Source organism: Ovis aries, chromosome 7, assembly GCF_016772045.2.
Source record: "Ovis aries strain OAR_USU_Benz2616 breed Rambouillet chromosome 7, ARS-UI_Ramb_v3.0, whole genome shotgun sequence".
Lineage (NCBI taxonomy): Eukaryota > Metazoa > Chordata > Mammalia > Artiodactyla > Bovidae > Ovis > Ovis aries.
Genome location: NC_056060.1, coordinates 31,767,397 through 31,788,445, shown reverse-complemented (window position 1 = coordinate 31,788,445; position 21,049 = coordinate 31,767,397). Strand labels below are relative to the sequence as shown.

Sequence of the window (21,049 nt, the reverse complement as noted above, 5' to 3'; positions counted from 1 at the left end):
GCTTAGATTGCTTTTCCTACCATCCTCCACATTTCATGTACTATGTTTTAGTTCTTTTTCTGAGGATTTCTGCACATGTTTTCTCCTACTTACTTCTTTATTCTATAACTTACGGCTGTTTCTTTATTTCTGATTCAGCATTGACTCAAACTGAAGAGATAACAGTTTCTTTTCTGCCAAAATTCACTTGTAAGGGTTAACAAAGGGCAACTTGTACAGGCAAATATCTATAACCATATCTGGTAGAGTTTACTGGCCAGTGAAGTAAGCATGTAAGAGCAAATATTGCAGCACCACTTATTAGAAAATGATCTAAAACTGAATATCAGCTTTTCTTCTCTTCTGATAGTCCCTTGGTCCATTTCCACCAGCTTGGATTTCAGTGTCTCATCATTTTGTTCAGCTTTCTCTCCGTCTTCTCTCAGATGTGACAAAAAGTTCGTGTATTTCATTATTTTGAAAAGCATTTCAGGTTTAGCACTTATCACTCCCTCACAATTCACACTTTGCATAACTCAGGGTTTATTAATGTACCCTGCTAAAAAAAGGTTCATGCATACCAAATGTCACCCTTTCTTCTTTCCACTTCCCCTGATAGGAGCAGGGAGAGAAATATGGCTGTTAATTTAGCCAGAGCTAAGAATTATGCTTTTACCTTAGAAAACAGGAGGGTACAGTTGATTTTTATTTTAAACAACAATTGCAGCAGCATCTTCATTATATTATTTCCTGACTATGAAGAGTTGGGAAATGCTAGTTTCCCAGAAGGGCCACTGAGAAATGCTCAAGAGATCTAGTTTTATCCTGATTCTGTCACTAACTAGTTATGTGATTTTCGGTAAAGTGCCTCACTGAGTCGGAATGACTAATTCCTAAATTCCTTGCCAATTTTATAAATCTGTAATTTGTCTGAGAGTCTCCAAAATTCTTCCATAAATGTAGCCATAGCTGGGATTCCCCACGTCACAGGTAGGTGAACATCCCACCATGCTGGACTATGCCTCAGCCTTTCATTGGCCAGCTATAAGGTCAATGTCTGCTGTTAGAAACACCAGAGGTATTGGAGGCCAAACTTTGGGTCCAGACACAGGCGCAGATTCTGGTTCTTTCAACTCAAAACTCTGGTGGTTCTGTTTGCTCTCAAAACTGGCTATTTGTAAACTAGGTAGGTTGTATTTAATACAGTGATGTTCATGAAATACTTAGGAAGGGGCCTTGTACATAATAAGTGTTTAATAACTGGAATTCATGATCATGAACATCATGTCTGTTATAAAGGGGCTGAGTAAATGTCATGACAAAGTCTTTCTGAGTCTGTTGAGACATCTTAAGGCTTATGGTAGAATATTTCTCTTCTCAAGGGCAGAAGTTGCAGAAAAGTCTGGAAAGTGCTTGGAAGGGAAGGTATGTACCTTGAAGCCTCCTTTGGAGCATGTCACTGAGCACTTGTGTTTTGAGGGTTGAGTCTTCAGGACAACCTCCTGACCTCCAGATAGGTGGATTTCCTAAGAGTAGGCTGACTTCCCAGACTGTGGGGATCCCTGTGGAAGTAAGGCTGATGGTAGCAGAAACTGGAATCAGTCTTAATCCTCTAGGAACTTAACCTTGGAAGTATGTCTAGGTACTTGAAAGGAACAAGAAAGGTACAAAGTATGAAAGGTACAAGACGTGCAGCTTTAGCTCTGGCACCAGGTCCTAAGCATGGTCACCCTTGACACTGAAAAATGAGATGTAACTGCATTAGCAAAATATACCATGTCAACAAGATTTTAGATTATATATATATATATATATATATATATATATAACCATACATCCTAGGCTTCCCTTGTAGCTTAGTGGTAAAGAATCTGCCTGCAATGCGGGAGACCTGGTTTCAATTCTTGGGTCAGGAAGATCCCATGGAGAAGGAAATGGCAACCCATTCCAGTATTCTTGCCTGGAGAATTCCATGGACAAAGGAATCTGGCAGGTTGCAAGAGTTGGGCATGACTGAGAGACTAAGCGCACAACTATACATCCTGGTTTGCTGAGACAGTCCTGTCTGATTTCTCTTGTCCTGATATAATTCTTGAGAGTGTCCTTTCCTATTATCAGATGTGTCTCCACTGAGATGATTAATTACTTATTCAACCTGTGTAGGACACATTTCCAACAGTGACATCGTGTGGCCTCAAGAAGCAATGACTGAACCAAAGAGTTAAAGTTCGTTCCCTGCTGGTATGGAAGTCAGTGACCCCTTTGTGCTCTTGGACTTCAGAGCTGTCAAGGCTCCTGATCATTTAGGAGGGTGGGGAAGTTCAAGAGGAAGCTTGAGTATATCCTGTTAATAAGACATGTACATGGTTCAGCAATTAATTGGAAATGGGGGCTCCGTGGTAAAGAATCTGCCTGCAATGCATGAGACAGGAGTTTGATCCCGGGGTTGGGAGATCCCCTGGAGGAGGCTCACTCCCAATACTGGAGTGGCAACCCACTCCAGTATTCTTGCCTGGAAAAATCCCATGGACAGAGAAGTCTGGTGGGCTACAGTCCATAGGGTTGCAAAGAGTCAGACACGACTGAAGCTGCTGAGCACGACTTGACCATATTTAGGTTATCCCACGTTTGTGAAGCAGCTAATATGCTATGCGCTATTTACTTTATAGCATCCTTGCTCACTTCAGCTTTGGAGATCTGGGTTTTCACATATTTATATGGAGCTCTTTGCAATAGTTTATCTCAAATTATGATCTTGAAAAGCTATAGTTTTTACTGTTAGGAAGACACATGAAGTGAGCTACAGCTTTGAGTTTAATTGCCAAAATTGTATGTTTATGTGTAAGGCTAAAACTAGTGATTACGTCAATGTCTGCTTTGGCCTCCAGTATGCCTCCAGTATCCTTTTCCCCTTCTCTGAAATTCAGTGCCCCCTTTCCTTTGGGGAACACATTCCATATAGCTTCCATGGGGCTGATTCCTTATCTCTTTCTTGTCCCCTTGCCTACCTTGTCTCTTTCAAGAGGCTAGACACATGGTTCATGGATTCGTGCTTGACTAATCAGAGTATTCGCATCCATTTGGCTATACTGATTGTGTGACAGGGGTAGACAATTGATCCCAACTAAGTTAGTTTATCTGGACTTTTCTGCTGGAGCTATTAGAAAAGATGGTTTCATTCTGCTAAGGATGCAACTCTCGTAATATGAGGCTTAGGCTGTTGGTACCATCTTCTTGCTAAGATGGTGGCTTCTTGCTTCCCTGGTGGCTCAGAGGTTAAAGCGTCTGCCTGCAATGCAGGAGACCTGGGTTCGATCCCTGGGTAGGGAAGATCCTCTGGAGAAGGAGATGGCAACCCACTCCAGTATTCTTGCCTGGAGAATCCCATGGACAGAGGAGCCTGGTGGGCTGCAGTCCACAGGGTCACAAAGAGTCGGACACGACTGAGTGAGTTCACTTTCACTTTCACTTTCTTGCTAAATAGAAAATGCGCATTCAATGAGAAGAGAGAGAAGTGAAGCTCCACTGACATTGCTTTCAGACTTTTGGATCCAGCCATGCCTGGAGTCCCAGATTTTCAGTTCCATGAGGCAACACTTTTTTGTGTGCTATCGATTTATACATTAACCTAAATTAAGGCAATTTTTAACCAAAGAGTTCTAATATAAGTAATGAACAATCTTCTGTTTTGCAGGGATCCAGTGTCTTAAATTTTTAAGATTCACCAGAAGAAGTGATCAACTCTAATTTTGTTCAGCATCTTTGATATTATTCTAAGAATTGTCTACTCTGTTTATGCTCTGGTTCTATTTCACTTATCCACATAGCCACAGGAATCCATTGACAGAGCTCTTTACTGGACAAGGTTAATCTTGGAAAGACAGTGCAAGGTGGAATGGTAATGAAGTAGGCAAACCTCAAGGGAAAAACTTAAGAAAACCTCTTCCCTCCACAAGTTCTGCGTCTCCTAGTCATTCGCTCAGATGCTACTTGTCTTCTTTTGCTCAAGGATATTTCTTGGGATCAGTGGGGTAACATGTCCTCTGTCTCAAGTGTGAGACATGGAAAGAGGAAACATCTTAGCTTCCACAAGACGTTCCTGCTCAGTATCTTGGGCAATATGTTGACAAAGAGATCTGGATTTATAAAACTTAAATGGAACAACAAGTAGCCCAGCAGTCTGATGAAAAACAGCGTGGTGAAAAAGAAATATTGAAAAATCCTGGAAGGAGAAAGCCGAGAAACTGTTAACTAGAGGTTAGAAAACCTGGAACAAAACAGTCATACCTAAATGCATGTCTGATTCTTTGATATTCAAATGTCTCTACTCCTAACAACCCCTTTTAAAGGCAACCTCTTCCCATATGCTGGTCTTCCAGCTACTCTCCCATCACCATGTTTAATTATCTTTCAGCATTATCACTATTTAAAGGTATCTTGTTTTGTTTGTTTTTATTTTGGAAAATTGTTTTTGCTCCAATTTATGCTCTGTTAGCAGGGTGTGTTTCTGCAGCTCCACAGCCTCTTCAACATCTGGTATTGTCAGATTTTAAAGCTTTTGCCAGTCAAATGTGTATAAAGTAATATATCACTATGGTCTTAGCTTGCGTTTCCCTGATGAACGATGGAGCTGGACATTTGTCCATGTGTTTATGGTCTTAAGTGATTCCTCTTGCCCATTTATCTATTACGCTGTTTGGGCCTTTCTTATTAATTTGTAGGAAAACTTTGTATATTCTTGATATCAGTCGTTTGCCATTGTGTATATTTTGAATATTTTCCCTCTGGCTTATAACTTTCACCTACTCTAAGGTGTTGAAGAACAAAAGTTGTTTTTTTCAAAATTTATTTTTAATGAAGTCTAATTTATCAACCTTTCCTTTAATTAGAATGAATGCTTTTTGTATATTGTTTGAAAAGTCATTCTCTACCCCTTGGCCTAAAAGATACTATTTTCTATTAAATCTTTACAGTAGTTTAAAAATATGTCCACAAATTCTCTGTTACTCCTCCTTTTGAGAACTTCCTTTCCATGGGAATATGGAACAGACTTGAATGACTTGCTTCTAAAGAACAGCATATCATGGAAGTGACAGTGTGTGATTTCCTAGGCTATGTACTAAAAGCATTGACGCTTCCTTCTTACTTTCAGGAGGAAGCCAGCTGTGAGTTTGTGAGGACACACAGGCAGCCTGCTGGAGAGGTCCTTGTTATGAGGAACTGAGACCTCCTGCCAACAACCAGCTGTGTGAGTAAGCTCCTTTGGAAATAGATCCTCTGGCCTCAGCCAAGCCTTCTAATGACTGTAATTTCAGCCAACATCTTAACTGCATCCTCATAACAGATCCTGAACTAGAACCACCCAGCTGAGTAGCTCACAGATTTCTGACGCACAGAAAATGTGAGTTGATAAAATGTTTGCTGTTTGCCGTCACTGAATCTGGGGGCAATTTGTTATGTAGCAATAGATGACTAATACTGTGTTTTATAAGCTTTTAAAAATTGATATTTGCATCTTTAATTATCTGGGCTTGATTTTTGTTATACTGTATAGTAGTGACTCAATCTTACTTTTCCTCATTTAGATAACCATTGCTTCCCCCGCCATATTTATTGAGCAATCAGTCCTTTCTTTCCCCTCTGACATATAATCAATGCCATATATCAAGTTTCTGTATGTACACTGTTTCTGAGCTCTTTGTTCTATTCCATTGGTTGACTTTTCTATTCCTGTGGTAACATCACACCATCATAATTACTGCAGCTTCCTAGTAAGTCTTGACATCTCAAAGGACACGTTTCTCACTCCTTAACTCTCCTTTAAAATTGCCCAGGTCATTATTTGACCCTTTACTCTCCCATAGATGCTATATTTTGTTATCACTTTATTCAATTTCATGAAAAATCTTTGGGGGAGTTTGATTGGAATTGAATTGATTTTATTCATTAGTTGGAGACCATTGATATATTTATGATATTAAGGCCTGCTATCCATGATCTTAGTGTTTTCTTCTTTCATTCATGTTACCTTTAATATTTCCTAATATGTTGCTGTAAATTTCCTTATGGTAGTCTTGATTTCTCTTTTAACTGATTGTTTTGCATTTGTGGTTTTAATATGATTGACATGAGCAAACCTCCCCTGTTTCCTTTGCTATATTACTCTCATCAAGGTGTGGCAGGCTACATTCTGCCCCAGGACAAATTCACTGTTCAACTCCACTCACCAGTCAAAACAGCCCTTCCCCTCCAGTTTTCTGAAGTTTTCCTGTATCTTGGTGACAAGATCCATTCTAGTACAGGATCTTGGTCAAAATGAGAATCAAAAGCTGTTTACAATCTTCTTCCCACCACTCTCCTTGGATACCGTATTCATGAGAAGGGTCTGGGATGACATTTCTGGAAGGACATGCCTAGGGACAATCTCAGGAACCACCTTGCTTTCTTATCAGCACACATATACCAGTGTCCCAAGGATATGGATCAGGACAAGAGGAAAGACATTTAAAGTTTGATGTGATAAGGTAGATTTGCTGGACTTTAGGCTACTAACTTTTCTTTAGGCTACTAACTGTCTTTAAGGCAGACAATTTTTATCCTAGGAGTTCATGTGGGCAATTCCATGCTGGGCACTGGTTTCTGAATTATTGGTGAAGGTGGCCTAGGAGTTCTAGGGAAGATTCTTCTGGTTGTTCTGGGAACATGCATTTAGGGATACTGAAATATGTAATACTTCACTTATCTGGTATGAAGGAGTATCCCTCTTAAGCAAATTTTCCAGACAATTGGAGCTGGACTTGAAGAACCAATAATTTTATGTTAACCATTTTGATGGGACTCTTTCTAAATCACATGTCATACCACTTTAAATTTATCTTTCTCTATGCCTTCTTAAACATATTGAACATAATTTGACCTTTTCTTAAAAATGAAGGAGCTTCAATACTAATTTTACTTTGCAATTATGGTGATTCCTAAGGGCTAATATCCACTCAGTTGTTTGAACTTTGAGTTCTTATTTGTATTAACAAGATATTTGAGCAGTTATTGTGTGCTGGATACAGTTAGTTGCTATCTCTTTTTCATAATCATTTTCTCTCCCTATTATCTGTTGTTAGGCAGTGGTATCCTTGCCTTCAGAAATTCTCTCCCTACTTTTGTTTTTCACATTAAGAGGTAGTATGCTGATGTAGCAAAGTTTGAGGGAGGCATATCTCAGGCAAAAGTGTAAAGACCCAACCATCATGCTTATGAACCACAGAAGGATCTCCCCATTTCTAATCTACTGATGTTACTGGAAAACCAGACACATCAAACTAGTTGAAAGTGTTAAAGGGAAAAAGGAGTAAGAAGAGACTTACCACATCTCTTCTAGGTAATGAGATTCCTGTTTCTAATTACTGCTAGGCCACTGGCTTCTAATACTGGAAAGCTGAGATTGGTAATCACCTTCAGACAAGGAAGTTCTAACATTGACTGAGAAATGCAGTCATTGTTGACTTGACTCTGTGTGTGTGTGGTTGTGTGGCTAGACTTTGTTCTCTGCCAGAGGAGCCAAGTAGAACTCTTAGTTTTCTGGGAAGTTTACTCAATGATATTTACTTACCTTTTACAGAACCCTGCTTTCTTCTTTTGGAGAGAGTTATCCTAGGAGAAGAAAGGACAGTGATAAACAATATCTGGAGGCTATTATCACTGCCAAATAATATTCACTGAGCTGTTAATTAAATGTTATTTTAGATAAAATTTTACAGATTTTTTTTCATACACATAAGGAGAGGAAATTTTCAAAGCCAAATATATGTGTGTATATATGGATGTATGTATGTACGCTCAGTCCTTCAGTCATGTCTGATTCTTTGCGACCCCATGGACTGCAGCCTGCCAGTTTCTCTGTCCATGGGATTTTTCAGGCAAGGATACAGGAGTGGGTTGCCATTTCCTCCTCCAGGGCATCTTCCCGACCCAGGGATTGAATTCGTGTCTCCTGCATTGGCAGGCAGATTCTTTTCTGCTGAGCCACCTGGGAAACCCATATAAATAGATACACATACGCATATATATGCAACTGCATCACCTTTTAATATTCTGATAGGAAAGAAAGAAGACAGAAAGGGAAGGTCATACAGCTAGTAAGTGGCAGGACCAGGCCTGGATCCCAGGTCCTCTGAGTCTACTTCCTGGGCTCTCTCAACTATACCCTTACCTTTGGATTAGCCAGTGACCCTTTGAGAAGTTTGTAGGCTATACAAACCACACAAACTTATTCTAGAGGTAAAACTTGAAAGCTATAAAAATGTAAAGATGAGGATAATATTCTGGATTTCTATGACATTTCTCTTCCAAATGTTTTCTCAGTTATTTTCCTTTTAACTTCCTTGTGAGATAAAAAGGAAGAGAAATTATGATCACATTTTAAAACTGTGGAAATGAGGCTTGCAGAACTGGAATTAGAAAGTAGCTTTCTGGGTTACAAATTTGATTCTATAGCTTGAGTGAAATGAAGTGGCATGCTAGCTGGTCACCTGCTCAGGTAGCCTCTCCACAGGGATTGCTCAAACCTTGTAGGTAATTGAACCATCTCATGGTACTCTCAGAATCTTGATGAATACACCCTGTTGCTTCCCTGATAGGTGGCCACAAAGAATAATTAATGAGCCACTGGGATTAGATGATGGGACACACTGGGGAGAATGCCAAGCTTGGTTCTAGAGAGGTGGACTTCATTTATTTCAGGAGTTTCGCTTGCTGAATGGAATATATAAGCTTGAGACCAGAATAACCTGTTCAGAACAGTGAGAACTATAGTCATACAGTCTCATAAATTGTCAAACATCTGGAGGACTTCAAGGATAATAGTCAATTGTTGATATGTGCTTTTAAAGAAGAGATGACTTCTCCTTTCTATGGTTATAAAGACTGTACATCTCAACAATATAAAATTTCTGATGAATGTCAGCCTTGGTTCTAAAGGAAATATAAATTACAACTCAAGTCCAGTAAGATTTATCTATGTACCTGCTGCCATAAGACGCCAAGCAGGCCCAGAGGTCTGGTACTCTATGTCCACATCGGTTTCCTTCAGACCTTTGCCTATGTGCTCTAACATCATGATGTTAAAGATGTGCAAACATGGAAGCTGTATCGTAAAGAAGCAACTGCTTCCTATGTTTTAACTCAGAGGCCAGCTCTGGTTAGATGGTGATAGATGTCCTTGGCATTCTGTGCAGTGAAAGCTTCAGGACCATGCTGGGATCATCAGGAAAGAGTGCTGTGATGGGTGCAGAGCAGTGGTGTATATATTGGCCTTTTCTCCATAGAGTGCGCCTTCAGCTACTGTTCCTTCTTGCTTCCACTCTGAGCTTTCTCTGCTCTTGGACTGGTTTCTTTGAGAACACATCATTTGCATGGCTGTAGGAGGGAAAACCTGGAAAATCCCATGGATGGGGGAGCCTGATGGGCTGCAGTCCATGGGGTCGCAAAGAGTCGAACACGACTGAGCGACTTCACTTTCATGCATTGGAGAAGGAAATGGCAACCCACTCCAGTGTTCTTGCCCAGAGAATCCCAGGGATGGGGGAGCCTGGTGGGCTGCCGTCTATGGGGTCGCACAGAGTCGGACACGACTGAAACGACTTAGCAGCAGCAGCAGCAGCAGGAGGGAAAACAGTTGTTCCCAGTGTCCTCTTGGTTTAAGGTTGAAATGCTTTGAAATTACATCTAGTACTGTTCTTGGGAAATGCATATGGGAAGATTGATAGATGTTTGGTGGCTTATAGTAATTTTGGAAACTCCTTTGAAAGGCAGTGATGCTGAAGAAGCTGAAGATGGAGTGGGTACTTACCTTGTTATTTTGGCTGTTATACTCTTTGCTTGTGGAGTTCATGCACATAACTTTTGACCTAGCGGGTAAAAGAACCAAGACAGAGATTGGATAAAGTGCACATGGAGATTCATACTATATGGTGGTTATTTTAAAATAGTTTTATATTCTAACGCTATGTTGTCCACTATTGTAGCCATTTGCTACATGCAGCTATTTAAATTCATTAAAAAATAATTTCCTCAGTCATATTACCTGTTTTTCAAGTACTCAGTAAATGGCTTAGTGGATACTTAATAGATAGCATATAAATTTTTGTTGAATAGTCTTGGTTTAGAAACTTAGCTTAGCAGTCAAGCCATACCTAGTACTCAGGAAGGATTTTGGGAGACTTGAAGGTGTCCTTTAAGGGTGAGAGCCTCCAGGTCCCGGTGCCTTGGACACCAGGCCACCGTGTGTGCCTGCTTAGTTAGAGGCTTTATGCAGTTTGGGTCTCTTTCTCTTCATCCTAAGATTCCAAAATATTTAATAAATAGAGATACTTCTTGATTGAATTAAGATTTAACTTCTAAAGAGGGTCAAGAAATTGAAGTGAAGTTTTTGATTTAAATTAAAGAATTTGAGTGTCTCCCAGGTAGCTCAGTGCTTAAGAATCTGCCTGCCAATGCAGGAGACATAAGTTTAATCCCTGGGCTGGGAAGATTCCTGGAGGAGGAAATGGAAATCCACTTCAGCATTTCTGCCTGGGAAATCCCATGAACAGAGGAACTGGGAGGGCTACAGTCTATAGAATCTCAAAAGAATCGGACACAAGAGAGTTGAACTCTTCTGACAAACTTAAGGAGTCTTTTTTTTTGGGGGGGAAGCTTTTCTTTTATTTAATATAGTATATAGTATAATAGTATACAGTTTGAGTTTCATAATATGATAGCCTTAGCAGGTGTCTGAAGGTTAGTGTCATGCCTATCCCATATGGTTTAATTTCTGTATATTTGGGATAAGTGAGGATGGTATTATTATAAGGCCTTTTCTGTGAAATATTTGTGACCACTAGTCCTTGGGCACATGTTCCTGGCCTTAATATAAACCCAAATAATTGGTAATATGATAAAGTTAGGAAGGGAAATGCATTTCTAGAGTCTTTTAAGAAAGCTGGGAAAAGGACCTGCATTTTAAATTTGGTTTATTATATTGTGTATACACTTGAAAATGGTGCTGTTTGAAAAAGTTGTGTATTTATACAATAACAGTATATGAATTCATTTATCTTGCCTTAAAAAAAAAATACAGTTGGTGTAGTATAGGTGGAGGTGACCTGATCACTATGGAGGGGAAAGATATGTGGTGTCAGGGCTCTTGCAATTCCAAACTGGAATTAGTCAGAGAGATGTTTGCTCTGACCCAGGCTGAGATGGAGTTACCACTAAAACCAGGATGTTCCTTTGTTTGCCAAAGCTCACACTTCTCTCTCAAGGAACCGAGTTTCTAGTTCTTCTTCTATTTTCTTCAAAGTTTCCTGGTACTTCTTCAAAGAGAAATAAAGGAAAGCACAGTTACTAATTAAAGCCCTGTGCTTTTCCTAATCATAATAAACACACATTATTACATTATAACATAAATGTTTGATATTCCCACTGCCACTTTTCCTCCTTCCTAGCCTTCACTCCACCATGACTGATCTCTCACTACATTTCACCATTGGACAGGCCCCTGGGAACAATTGGGATTATAAATAGGAAAAGTGCTCACCATTAAGTTAAAGGCACTAGGGGCTGGGAGACCAGGGAAGTAAAAGAATGATATTGGTGGTAGAGTGTCAAAGACTGTAAAGTCCCTTTGGAGTGACACCTTGAAGAGTTAAAATTATTCCAGATGGTCTTCTCTGAAAAACCTATTTCCATTTCACTGTGTACCTGAACAAACCCTTTACTATCTCTTTACTGAGAGGCTGTACCTTTATGCAGAGAGCTTGATCTTCACAGAGCTGGGCCACGAATGCATAGTCTTCTATTACCTGGGAAGCAAAATTTATTAGTCTTAAATTTTCTCAGGGAATTTATATAAGAACAATAGTTCTTGTTTCCTCCTGTGTACAAGACCCTAAATGTAGGGTTCTGTTTTTTCTAAATATGTCTTTTGTACATATAAACTCATTTTCTGAGGATATACTTTATAGTCCCATGGGGATTATTTGGGGGCAGTTGGGAGAAGAATAGATACTAATTTGTGGAAAATAGACATTATGGAATGTATCCTGTAGAAATGTTAAATAGTAGGTAACCTAGAATACTGTATTCATCTTCCTTTCCTTCTTATCCTCCTGATCCCATGTAGTTTTGGAAGAAGAACGTTATTATAACTCAATCATTTGAAGAATGTGTTAGATTGTTGGACCAAGAATCACATTTCCCTTCTTTTGGGAGAAGTAACGTTGAAGTTTGTGGTTACCTTGGCCAGCTCCTTCTCTTGGTCCGCACAGGAGGCTTCCAGTTGTTGTAACTTAACCTATAGACAGGAAAGGAGGCTGGTAACTCAGCAAGGCAAAACCAGAATTTCATTCTGAAATGCTATCACAAAGTTTATCTCACAGGTGGTTGAAGTGCGTCAGGCACATTTCAGATATCTCTTTGTTGGAGAGCAGTCAAACCATGCTGTGCAGCTGCCTGGTGAATACACTGAGCATTCATCCGTGCTCCCTTCACCCTTAAACTTCAATTCTTAGCTTCCTTCTTCCTTAGCTATTTTTCTTAGAAAATGTCACTATCCCTTTTGCATTTATATATTCATTACTCACTGCTTTCTTTCTCCCTGTATTTCTCTTTTCCTTCCTTGAATATTTGATGAAAGCCATTTTATATCGGCCACTCTACTGGAATGACAGGGAAAGGGCAAAGGGAGGACTGAGGATACAGTGATGAGCAGGACTGACAGGCTGTCGGCCTCACAGAGTTGGCATTCTAGGTGGGGGCACAACAAATAAGTCAACCTGATAACGATAAGTGCTGTGAAAGAAACAAATCACAGAAGTGTGCTGAGAGTGAGTGATGGAGTAAGAGCTATTATAGGTGGTTTGTGAAGGCCTCTCTGATGATACTTGAAGTCTAAATGATAAATATTAGCCAAATGGAGATCTGGAGGAAATATGTTCCATGCAGAGTTTACAACATGGGCCAAGAGTGTGAACTTTGGTGTGGATGAGGAAGTTACGTGGTTGTCCATAGCGTCGCAAAGAGTCAGACACAACTGAAGCGACTTAGCACACAATATAATCACCTTCAGTTCAGTTCAGTTCAGTCGCTCAGTCATGTCCGACTCTTTGTGACCCCGTGAATCGTAGCATGCCAGGCCTCCCTGTCCATCACCATCTCCCAGAGTTCATTCAAACTCATGTCCATCAAGTCTGTAATGCCATCCAACCATCTCATCCTCTGTTGTCCCCTTCTCCTCCTGCCCCCAATCCCTCCCAGCATCAGAGTCTTTTCCAATGAGTCAACTCTTTGCATGAGGTGGCCAAAGTACTGGAGTTTCAGCTTTAGCATCATTCCTTCCAAAGAACACCCAGGACTGATCTCCTTTAGAATGGACTGGTTGGATCTCCTTGCAGTCCAAGGGACTCTCTAGAGTCTTCTCCAACACCACAGTTCAAAATCACCTTACTTAGCAGGTAAAACTCACTAGATACTTGTATGACCAATTTAGTGATTTCTTTTTCTAGACTGGATCCATGACAGGATATGTAAATTTCCCAGCATACGGTAGATTTATAGATCCTAGCTCTGTCTCTCGGAGAAGGCAATGGCAACCCACTCCAGTACTCTTGCCTGGAAAATCCCATGGACGGAGGAGCCTGGTGGGCTGCAGTCCATGAGGTCTCTAAACAACTGAGTGACTTCACTTTTACTTTTCACTTTCATGCATTGGAGAAGGAAATGGCAACCCACTCTAGTATTCTTGCCTGGAGAATCCCAGGGACAGAGGAGCCTAGTGGGCTGCCATCTATAGGGTTGCATAGAGTCGGACATGACTGAAGCGACTTAGCAGCAGCAGCAGCAGCAGCTCTGTCTCTATGAATTCATACACATACCTTAGCCAATTTTCAAACTGAGGTTGGGAGGGACTGATTAAATTGCCCTTCATATACCACACTAAGTACTGGGGCCAGGATTTAAATTAGGGACTTCAGCTGCCTCCAATGTTACATATGTATTTGTGTTTCTGCTCTTCCTCGTGGAAGAAAGAACAAAATATATGGTTTCAGAGCAAAATTCCTGACTAAGAGCAGAGGAAAATTCAGCATCCAATGGCCCAGGCTTATGCCTGACATGGGTAAAACTACAAAGAATTTATCTCAACTTTGACAGTTGTTTCAATTTGAAGGCTTGTTTCCTGTTCACATAGTCCAAACCCATTCCAGATTGCTTTTCCATTTACCTTTGACTCTTCTGGGGTTCCCTTTAGATTGTCTTGTTCACACTTTGTTGCTTTTTGAGATTTCCTTGTAAGCTACAGTTTCAAGTAAAAAAATTTGATTACAAGTAAAAAAATACATCCAAAAAAAAAAAAAAAAAGGACAAAGATATTCTCTGGTGTGTGTGAGCTGGTAATTTGGCCTTGATAAAAGCTGTCAGGAGACGTATCCATTGTTGGATACTTGGTACCCCTGAAAACATTTTTATTCTGCCTCCAATTTCTTCCCACTAGTCTTGGTCATCAAAGCTAGATCTGCTCAAGACAGGGGTACTTTTCCAAACTCCAAGCTGGGTTACTCAGGGCTGCAGACCTGGGTCAGAAAGCATGATAAACATAGGAAGCCCACTGTATTCTGAGCAGGAGTTAAGATAAAGGGAATGTCTAGATGAAGAAAAGGGAATCCTTAAGAATTAAGTATTTTTAAAAGTCTCTGTTGAAAGTAAAATTAATTCTCACTACAAAGTTGCCAGCCAATCACTTCCAAAATGTCTGTTGGAATCCTTTTCCTTATAACGCAATGAAGAACCCATTGTATCACTGAATATCCTGAATACCCCACCCATTTCTTTCATCTAATACTTGCAGGGAAGATCTGTGGAATTTATTTACGTTATCGGGCTAAGTCTCAGGAGAGCAGTTACCACCCCAGCACAGGCTGGCCTGACATGTGGAACCCCCTGCGATCACTTTTGCTCCCTTGCCTCTCTGATGACTGCGCATGCAGCAGGAACACTGGGGACACAAGAGCCCTATCCCACCTTTTTTTCAAGTTCTGCTATGCTGTGGACCAGGCTCTCATTCTTCCTTTCCTGTTGAGAGAAAGAAGCAGAGTGTAAGTGGCCATGTGCACATCATCATCTTTTTTCTTTTTTTTCAGTTGATTTTTCTCCATTTCACTCCAGTGATTTTTTCTGCAGGAACTCTATCTTACTGCATAATGTCAGGTTAGGTATCTGTGGTTTGATCTCAATACATACATGCCAACTTACTGGGGACAGAGATGCCCACACGCAGGGCTTTCCAGTACTAAATATTACCAAAGAAACCCTAACCTCCACACATTCCTTTCCATACATGGTCACATCCTGCCACAACTTTTGAGTTGACTACACAGGGTATGTAAAAAGGAGAGACTATTTCATTCTTTGGAAGGACTGATGGTGAAACGGAAGCTCCAATACTGTGGCCACCTGATGTTAAGAACTGACTCACTGGAAAAGACCCTGATGCTGGGAAAGATTAAGGGGCGACAGAGGATGTGATGGTTGCGTGGCATCACCAACTCAGTGGACATGAGTTTGAGCAAACTCCTGGAGATAGTGAAGGACAGGGAAGCCTGGTGTGCTGCAGTTCATGGAGTCAAAAAGAATCAGACATGACTGAGCAACTCTTATCTGATGGTTGATGAGAGACAGGATGATGAATGTAACCGGTCAATAGCACTTCCCAGCTTCTTGCTTACCAGTCTGGCAGTTTCTTCTTCCACCTCCTGCAAGGCTCTTTCCCTTTCCATCGTGGTGCTGTTCTCCTTTTCCCACTCCTCATCCTCTGCCAGGTCTCTGGTCTGAGTGATCTCATTTTCCAACCTGGACGACACAAGCACGCACTGTGAGGAACTCAGTTTCAGAACTGATAAGACACATAGATCAGTTTCAAGGGTACCTCTGTGACCATAAATATGAATCTCAAGTTGGAAACCCTTCTTTCCTGGATTCTTTGACTCAGAATCACTTTCATGGCAGGAAAAGTAAGATTCCTCTAATTCCCAAGTCAAATACCTCAATGTTCTTTCAACTCAGGTAAATATCACCCAATTTTTTAGGAATCTCCTTGAAACTTGCTGTAGTTCAGGTTTGGGCTGTAGAGAAATGCCAAAGAATGAAGGAGAACCTTTGCTGTACAAGATTTAGATGTCTAGAACAACCTGGAAAATTCAGTTTTGTCTCTTCTTTCCCATCCCATTCTCTGGACTGAGTACTTTCCACATGGAACCCCAACACTCACCTCTGAATCTCATCTTCTTTCTTGTGGATTTTGACGAGAAGGTCCTGATTCGCTTCATCTATTCTCTGCATATCCCTTTCGAGGTCCATATTCAAACTGTTAATGTTCTTCTTTGACTGGGCCAACCTTAAGATTTCCACTTTCTCTGACCTATAGACTCAGTCCCCAAAATGAACAAGGGCCAGTTATTTTAAGGTCAGTAATCTTTGGACTAAAGGGCCTATCTGAAAGGCATTAAATTCATTAACCTGGCTGTTTCTGGGAACATAGTTTTCCATTTTCATTCTTAGGAAATTATATTTTTTAATCATGCTCTACAGTTTGTTTCAGTAAGTCTCAACTTGGTTGGCAAGGGAGGTTTTTCTCGGCTTTCTCAGCCAAAGTGCTTGATATACTAGTGCATCTCTACTTTGGTTCCAGGAGAAGTCTTACTTCCTTAAACAGCTCTCTGCACTGGTTTCTCAGACAAATTGTTCACAGAATCTGCTCATGCCATCCACTTTTATTGAGTACTTTTATCCAGGTAGCTGGCACATTCCTAATGATTGGGCCCGGCTTCATGCAGAGGCACAAGTGATTTCCACTGGCAGGGAGGGCTTTAGTCTTTCCCTTCCTTCTTATCTCAAAACTTCTGTTCCAGTGCCTGCTACCAAGCTTGAAAATGTACCATGACAATCACTCCATTAAGTTAACAGATGTGATCCATGCATATGCTTTCAAGAATGCAAGCATCTTTTTGAAGTAAATTTGAATACACGAAAGGTTCACACTAGAGTGGTCTAGAAAGGGTACCTGGCACATGGGAAGCTCTCAGTAAACTTTTCTTTTTCTTGTATCAGTTAAGTAGTTTGCTTTTTAAATAATTAGCCACAAACAAGTTAGTGAGGCAGAGAGATTTTTGAGTAAGAATGAGGGATGATTTTGGAAAAGGAAGTCCTACCTTGGAAGGACTTAATAATAGCTATCACCTAGAAGGGAAAGTTTATAAACACTATCCCTTCAGGAGGGCCAAGTGCTTGGGGTGGAATGCAGTGGGGGATGGATAGATAGTAGATGGAGAGAGAGGAAGACTAGGACATGAAGGAATACATCAACAGCAGCCCTTCTTCATACCTTGGTCCTTGGATGGCTTTGCATAATTATGATTACTTACTCATAATCTAGTTGATCTTCCTTTTGTTCTTCCATTGTCGATTTCCCTAAAATATCACAGAGATGCATCTAATGAATTGGGGAAATGGATCCATTTATGAAATAGAGTAACTAGCCTAGAGCCCCCAAGTACAGAAACAAAATTAACTGGTTTCTCCCCACCAACTTCACATTTTGGCTATGACAAAGTTCAGCCTTTTGGTTTTCTGCTCATGATCTGATTATGCCTCAGTAAGGATGCAGTGAGAATACAGTATATACTAGATATTTCAGCATATATCCTGCTACAGATATATTCGGAGATAGTTCACCTACACAAAATCCTTTGGAATTTATATGCTACAATAAGAATCAATAGTTATCAATTGTTCTTAAGTCCCTTTCTGCTCCAGGCCCAGTTGCTTTCCTAAAGAGCTTATGGACATGGGTGTAGGTGTGTAACTTCTCTGAAAAGTAATCTCTGCTCTCTCTAGCCTGGTGTCTGTAAGAATCTCCAGATATTAAGATCTTAGTATTAAATAGGTCTCAGAAAAAACAAGTAGAAGTAAATAATTTGGCTTGCTGTGCCTCCTGGGTTTCCCCTTAATCTCCATTTCTTCCGTAAACTCCACCTCCCTTCTGTTGTGTGTGATCTTCCTGATTCTGCCCTAGGCAGTTAGCTGCTTGAAGCGTCCAATCTTTCCCCAGTGAAACTGTGCAATAGATTCTCAGAACCTTCATGACTTTGCTGTTGACACGGGGAGGGCGGAGCAGCATGTCACAGTGGTTTGGGTGGCAACGGTTTCTCATCATCTATGGAGACTTAAGAGCCTAGCTGGGTATGTGTGCCTCATGGCCACGTCTTCCCTTTGGCAGCAGTAGTTGAATGGATCTGATTTCTGGGCCGTATGAATGGGGTAGCCCCTGTTTTTGACTTCTCTGGTAGATTGTGCTCTCTCACTGCCCAAGTGTAATATACAAAGTCTGAGTCCTAAGGCCAGCAGTCTAATCCCATCATGTAGCCAGCTAACTACTCATTCATTTGACAAACACTGAAGCTGTTGAAGGAGCCCGTTTGTATTCCAGGCACTGTTCTAAGCATTAGAGAGACAGAGTACACTAAACAGTCAAGACATTTGCCCTCATGGAGTTTCCATTCTAGGGCAGTGGTCCCCAACCTCTGGGATGTAATGCCTGATGATCTGAGGTAGAGCTGATGTAATAATAATAGGAATAAAGTGCACAATAAATGTAATGCCTTGAATCATCCTGAAACCATTTGCCCCACCCTTGTCCGCAGAAAAATTGTCTTCCATGAAACTAGTTCCTGGTGTCAGAAGTTTTGGGGGACTGCTGTTCTAGGAGGGGTGTTGGCAGGGGGGTAGTAATAACACAAACAACAACATAAATGAGTAAAGTAATTTAATTTGGTATGACAAAAGAGAAGAGTGCTGGAAGGAAACATAAACGGGTGACGGGGATGAAGGAGATGTAGTGTGTTTATGTGTGTGGGAGGGAAGTGGTTACAGTTGTAAGCAGGGTGGTGCAGCTTAGCACCCCCAGACCTGGAAGTGTGGACGTAGCTCCATTAAGAGGGCTAGTGAATGGGAGGCCTTAGGTTGTGCTGGAGTGGACACAGAACCCGGAGACCCGACATGGGCAATAGCAAAGGTCATGGTCATCAGGAGCATGGGCCAGCATGCATCCTGAAAGGCCAGCAGACCCAAGAGCAACAAGCAGAGGTATGAAGACCCAAAGCTCCTCCTTCAATCCACCTCAAGGATACACAGCTTTCCCCTGCACCTGCCACTCTCCAGGGAAAGGAGAGAGCTTTAGAGAAGGAGAATCTCCCAAGACTGAGAAATTACCTGAAAGAGATGTTTAACCAGGAAAAGTCTATGGTATCTTGAATTGGTCCCAGTGAGTCTTTTCTGCCAACTCAAGGAGTCAGAGCTAAAGGGGAAGATAAGATCATTTGCAGAATATAAAGAATATACTTCTGCACACCTGGGTATGTATGTTTTGGCCAGATTCTGCACCATTTGTAACTGTGTGTGTGTGAATCATGGAAACCTAGGAAGTTTTGGATCTCGACTTAATAAGGACCACATTGAGTTGATTTGTGGGCCAGAGTGACTTCTTAACATACTGTAGTTTCTAATAAACTATTTGTAAAATTAATGGCCTCTGATGACCCCCATTACCATCTCCCTTCTTCCTGAAAGAAGGCATTTCATTGCTTTATGAAGCTGTACACAGAAGAGTAATTAAGTAACAATTCAGGCCAATGGCCTCTCCCAGGAATTAATGGTAGAGAGAGTTCATTAACCCCAGCTAGTTATGGCTTCTCCAGGAAATGCCCTGGACCAAGGTTATTGTAACTATTAATGGATTGGATAGAGACTTTGACTGAGATAAAAATAAAGCTCTATCTCCTTCCTGGGGAGCTTTTTTCCTTGAGGGGTTACCAAAGGCAAGCCTGTAGGAGCAACAGAACCCCAAGCTTGGGGCCTGTGTGGGATGAGAACAACAGATTGCTATAGGGAGAACTGCTAAATCAAGGTAAAAACAGGGCCTTGGGGGCAAATCAAGGCCTTTGATAGAATCCTTCTTGCTTTTCAGGAGATGGCTTGATTAATGCCTCGAGCAGCTTTGGGGCAGCAGTTATCACCTTGCTAACGTTCCTGTGCTGTGCCCTGCCTCGTGCAGAAGAGCTGCTGAGAGACATGTGAGGTTTGCTGCATTGCTGGCAGAAATGCAGCGGCCTTTGTGCGGAAGTCTGTTGTGAAAGCACGTGTTCTTTTCCATTCTGGCCGCTCAGGCTCTTTGTGCTGGGTCTCCCGCTTCTGCCACAGGGAGTCTGACCAGCTGCTGACAGTCAGCCCTGCCCGGGCTCTCCCTGGCCCTTCCTGCTCCCTCACAGGGATGGAGAGCTTTACCTTCTGTTCACCTCACTTGTCCTCACCTTTACTATGGCAAAATCTTTAGATATTTTTTATAAATGAGCTTGGTTTTGAAGCTCATACCAGGCAAGACTCTAAAATCTCATTTTAGATTATTCATTAATTTTTGAATACAGGATCAAGTATGTTATTTTCCCTAAGTCCTTACTTACTTTTAATGGCTATTTCCACTAACAGGGCTAATATCCAAAATATACAAAGAACTCAGTATCAACCCCCTTCCCAAACAATCCAATTAAAAATGGGCAGAAGATCTGAATAACTTGAATAAACATTTTTTTCCAAAGAAGGAGGCATACAGATAGATGCCCAGAAGTCACATGAAAAGATGCTCAACATCATTAATCATCAGGGAAATGCAAATCAAAACCATAATGAGATACAATCTCACACCTGTCAGGATGGCTATTAACAAAAAGACAAGAAGTAACAAGTATCGGTGAGGATGTAGAGAAAAAGGAATCCTAGTGTACTGTTTGGAGAAGGCAATGGCACCCTCACTCCAGTACTCTTGCCTGGAAAATCCCATAGACGGAGGAGCCTGGTAGGCTGCAGTCCACGGGGTCGGACACGACTGAGCAACTTCACTTTCACTTTTCACTTTCATGCATTGGAGAAGGAAATGGCAACCCACTCCAGTGTTCTTGCCTGGAGAATCCCAGGGATGGCGGAGCCTGGT

At 41.2% G+C, this 21,049-nt stretch overlaps 1 protein-coding gene and 2 non-coding genes across 3 annotated transcripts; 1 reads left to right on the top strand and 2 right to left on the bottom strand.

The window, feature by feature from the left end:
• The first annotated feature begins 3,237 nt into the window (after positions 1-3,237).
• Positions 3,238-3,309, top strand: TRNAC-GCA (transfer RNA cysteine (anticodon GCA)). The gene has a single exon. It is a non-coding gene; the product is annotated as a tRNA-Cys (tRNA).
• Positions 3,310-3,783: 474 nt separating this feature from the next.
• On the bottom strand, positions 3,784-17,464 carry TMCO5A (transmembrane and coiled-coil domains 5A). The gene is made up of 11 exons (XM_042252248.1): positions 17,430-17,464; positions 16,277-16,426; positions 15,735-15,858; positions 15,031-15,081; positions 14,234-14,305; positions 12,251-12,307; positions 11,757-11,816; positions 11,263-11,327; positions 9,824-9,881; positions 7,586-7,626; positions 3,784-4,201 (listed from the first exon to the last, which is right to left on the bottom strand). Exons 1-11 carry the CDS (start codon positions 17,462-17,464, stop codon positions 4,003-4,005), a joined length of 912 nt encoding a protein of 303 aa, XP_042108182.1. The 3' UTR covers positions 3,784-4,002.
• LOC114115950 (small nucleolar RNA U13) lies at positions 7,142-7,246 on the bottom strand. The gene has a single exon (XR_003590054.2). It is a non-coding gene; the product is annotated as a small nucleolar RNA U13 (small nucleolar RNA).
• Positions 17,465-21,049: the final 3,585 nt, after the last annotated feature.